The sequence below is a fragment of the Psittacula echo genome (assembly GCF_963264785.1).
Source record: "Psittacula echo genome assembly, chromosome: 5".
Classification (NCBI taxonomy): Eukaryota; Metazoa; Chordata; class Aves; order Psittaciformes; family Psittacidae; genus Psittacula; species Psittacula echo.
The window spans coordinates 72,911,980-72,916,454 of NC_137739.1; the positions used below are offsets into that span (position 1 = coordinate 72,911,980).

A 4,475-nucleotide genomic window follows, 5' to 3' on the forward strand; every position below is an offset into this window, starting at 1 on the left:
GTGATGGGTGGACTGTTCGGTGGGTGAGGAATTGGCTGAATGGTTGCATGCAGAGGATAGCGGTCAATGGTGCCTCCCGCTTTGTCCCCGCGCAGCCAGAGCTGCCAGCAATAGTATCTGGACGTATGTGAAATGCCATTCTGGCTGCGTCCAGTGAGAGGAGAAAGCAGGGAGAAAGTCGTCTTTGTTGCTACCCGCCGAACGAGAGGAAAAGGCTCCTGGCAGAGGTCAGCTGCATGGGATTGTTCTTTTCTTTGCAGTGTCCTACATTCTGTCCTTTATTTGCCTCCTGTAGGAGGTGGTCATCTGTCCTCGGCTGTGAACTCTGCAAATACAGCTTTCTGCATGAAGACCACTTTCAGTGCCAGTTGAAGAGCTGTCTTCTAAGCCGAAACTGCAGCTCCCTGAACTCACTCATTGCCTGCTCATGAGCAGCGGGATCCTGTGCCAAGTCCTGCAAGAGGTTGAGCGGCTCAGCTGTTTGCAAGGCTGGAGGCAAGATGATCTCTTCGGGAATGGTCTCATTACCAAAGAAGAAGTGGTTGAGTCGTTTCTCCTCCAGGCAGCAACGCAGGTACCGCATGATGTCTTCCAGCCGCAGAAGGAAATCCGTCCTGCGCCAGCCTGCCAGGGGCATGGTAGTCAGGAGGTGCATCACTATTGTCTTAAAGGCATAGCTGGAAAATCCTGTGCCCATCAGCATACGGGTGCAGAACTGCAGGCAGTTGAGGTGGAAGCTGTCATGTGGGACCTCCCTGGCCATCAACCGGAAGAACTTCGCCTCTGCCACACTGAAGCTCAATGGCCATGTTGTGCTTGGGGTGCAGACAGCCTCTGTAGCCTGGCTGCTCGCAAAGATGTCTGAGTCGCCTTGCTGCACGCCAAGCATCATCTCAACGAGCAAGGTTCTCCCAGAGACATGTGTCAGCTGCAGCTTGCAGGAGCGGCTGGAGGGCAGCACCTTCATACTGTATTGATGTGACTGAGGCACGAACTCCCAGGCTGACCTCACAAAGTCCTGGAACCATAGGGCAGTCTTCTGGACATCTAGGTAGGAGCTGGTGCAGAGGGTGTGTAGGAGGCTGGGCTTCTGATTCTCCCTCAGCGCCTCCTCGGGGTGGTGAAGGAAGCACAGCATGTCCCCGACTGTCTCCTCAGTCGTGCATGTGCACACCAGTTCCACACGGATGCAGGAGTCCGCCAGCATCTGGCCCACGGTGCCCGCCTCCAGGTGGAAGGCGTGCCCACGGGGGGGCTTCAGGGGCACAAGCAGACGGTAGACAGCATCATCTTCATGGGGACTCCAGCCTTCAAAGGCACTGTCCACCCTGATGGCTGCTTCTAGCACCGGGAAGGAACTACTTGACAAGAGCTGTCGACAAGTGTGGAGGAGGCTATCCACCAGCAGGAACACCAAAGGGTTCTCGTCGTGCAGTTTCTGCACTGACCACCTAATGCGCCTTGCAAAATAACTGCCCACATCTCTCTCGCCATCAGCATCCTCTCCTTCGTTCTCTTCCTCCTCCTCCTCTGCCTCCTCCTGCTCTTCCTCCTCAGAGCTAGAGCTCTCCTCATCACTGCTGCTGTCCTCCTCATGGCTCCTTTTCCTGAGCCACCAGTACAGTCCGACACTCAGGAGGAGCAGGACGCCAGCAATCAGACCCAATTGCCAGTGCTGCAAGGCAAAGAGCAGGGTTCTCCAGACCACATAACTCTGCCCCTTGCTCTTCTCCTGGCTCAGCTGCTCCACCTCCTGCAGCGGCCAAACCATCTCCTGGTTCAGCAGCCCCAAAGGCTGCTGCATGCGGTCAGGTGTGGTTTCATCTGGCTCATCCATGACCACGGGCACCTTCAGGGTGAGAATTTGCAGTACCCACACAAAGAGGTTTGTGACAGCCGTGGCCTGCAGGAGAGAGAAGGAATTCAGTGGGGCTGGGAGGGAAGGAAGGAGGGAAGGAAAGAGGCAGGGAGGGAGGCGGCAGCGTGGGGAGCGGGGACGGGAGCGGCAGGGAGCTGGGGACAGGCAGGAGAAGGGGACGAGGCAGCTGGGAGGCAGCAAGGCCTGCGCCCAGGCCTGGTGGCAGCAGCAGCGTGCCCTGCCCAAGGCGCTCGCAGCCAGGGCCTCGATGCAGGGTGAGCACCCACCCCCAGGGGCCCAGGTTTCTGCCCCGGCCCTCGTCCAGCCCAGCCTGCCCCCTGCGTGCGCACTCACCCCTGGCCCAGGCTGTCCTGGGGCAGTGCTGCCTGCTGGCCCCCTCATAACCATCCCCCATTGTGACGCGTCCCCAGTGCTGTCACAGGCGCCGCATCGCATCGCATCGCAGGCCCTCCAGCCCCGGCCTTTATCCTTCTGTGGCCCCTTCCAGCCAACCTTCCCCGCGCCTGTGCTGCTGCATGGGGTTGTCGTTGCCCAAGTGCAGGACCCGGCACTGAGTAACATCCTTAGATCCTTCTCCCCTTGTGGAGCCCAAAGCTGCTCACAGTACTCGCAAAGAACCTTTTAAAACTCAACAAAGGCCAGTGCAGGGTCCTCCGTCTGGGGAGGAATAACCCCATGCACCAGTACAGGCTGTGGGCTGTCCTGCTGGAAAGCAGCTCTGTAGTGAGGGACCTGAGGGTACTGGTGGACAGCAGGTTGTCCGTGAGCCAGCGGCATGCCCTTGGGGCTACGAAGGCCAACTGTATCCTAGGGTGCATTTAGGGTGAGCATTATCAGCAGGTTGAGGGAGGTAATTCTCCCTCTCTACTCAGAGCTGGTGAGGCCTCAGCTGAAGTACCGTGTCCAGTTCTGGGCTCTCCAGTACAAGAGAGACATGGAGCTGCTGGAGCAAGTCCAGCGAAGGTCTACCAGAATTATTAAGGATCTGGAGCATCTCTCACATAAGGAAAGGCGGAGGGAGCTGGGTCTGCACAGCCTAGAGGAGAGAAGGCTCAGGGGGAAACTGATCAATGTGTACAATATCTGAAGAGAGGGTGTCAGGAGGATGGGGCTAGAGTCTTCTCTGTGGCACCAGGTGACAGGAGGAGGGGCAACGGGCACAAACTAAAACATGTGAACATGAGGATGAGCTTCTTTACTGTGAGGGTGACTGCGCATTGGAATAAGGTTGCCCAGGGAGGTTGTGGAGTGTCCTTCCCTGGAGATATTCAAGAGCCGTCTGGACACAATCATGAGTAATGTGCTTTAGGTGACCCTGCTTGAGCAGGAAGCTTGGACTAGATGACCCTCGGTGCTCCCTTCAAACCCCAACCGTTCTGTGATCCTATGAAGCGCCTGTTGCTGCAAACAGATACATCCTGTGGGATGGTGCCATTTCTGCAGACATTTTCCCATTCCTTATCTTAACCTGAAAATAAACCTTTTTTTCGCCATTGGGTCATTTCAGGCTTCACCATTTCAGTTTGGCCAGTTGCTTTTAGCTGCTGTGGGTTTGATTGTTAGTCAGTCTCCACCTGAGTTGCCTTTTATTTGGGTACATTGTATAAGATACTGCCTCAGCCTGGGCAAAAAACGGGAGCAAAACCCCTTTGGGACCAATATTGCAATGAACAGCCCATATGCTGCAAACTGAGCAGGGTTGGAAGGCTTAAATGTGCCCAGAACTTTGTGACAATACTGCTCTGTTGAAAACAGGCGTATTTTCACTTTTCTTGCCCTGATTTGGTATCAAACCAAGTGTTTAAAGAACCTGACTTTTTCACAGGAACGGAACCTTTGATTTTCAGCCAGCCTCCCACTTGCAACCTTCAGTCCATTTCAGAGGGAAACTTTTTTTTTAGTTATTATTTTTTATTTTTATTTGGTCAAAGCAGACATAATTGGTATACCCCCAAATACTCGTTTCTTGTGTACCAGCAATACCTGGGCCTACCAGGTACAATGGTGCCCCGAGGGAAGCTGAATTAAGCCCTGGTGATGAGTTGCAGTGCATAACACTTCCAAAATACAATCGCTGTGATTTATGACCACTGACATGACAAAGATTTTGTCTGGTAGTGAGGAGTGATGGCTTATGTGCCTCTAAATGCTTATAATTTCTGGCAGCTTAATTGAACTCCATTAACAGATGCAACAGAACTGAGAAACGTTTCTCCTGCTCTCATTGGACCAGCAAAGCACAGCATTGGCCTCATTTCCCTGGTCTCCGGTATTTTCCTTTGAAGTCAGAGGGTGCAGAAATTATCTTCCTGAAAAAAATACACTACAAAACATATTTGTAGCATACGCTTCATTACGTATTTGATGTTAGGGCACCTTGGCGGGAGAGCAAGCTCCCATGAGTGGTAAGAGGGGGCCCGTGGAGAGCTGTTGCAGCTTTCCACCGTGAATTGATGTGTGCCTTATTCAGCATGCAGAGGACTTGGTCTTAAGTCTGACTCGGAGCTTTGCTCTCCTCTTGGGGATTTTGAAGCTTTTCTCACCAGTCGAACCAAACCGCAGGTAACTGAGACAGCAGAGGTACCCAGCCCTGGCC

The 4,475-nt window shown here is 53.9% G+C and overlaps 1 protein-coding gene across 1 annotated transcript; it reads right to left on the reverse strand.

The window, feature by feature from the left end:
- Window positions 1-358: 358 nt before the first annotated feature.
- Window positions 359-2,656, reverse strand: LOC308221261 (inositol 1,4,5-trisphosphate receptor-interacting protein-like 1; the record flags this gene model as incomplete). Its single annotated transcript, XM_080618247.1, has 3 exons — window positions 359-1,394; window positions 1,623-1,903; window positions 2,567-2,656. The coding sequence occupies 3 exons, from the start codon at window positions 2,654-2,656 to the stop codon at window positions 359-361; spliced, it is 1,407 nt and encodes a 468-aa protein (XP_080474373.1).
- Window positions 2,657-4,475: the final 1,819 nt, after the last annotated feature.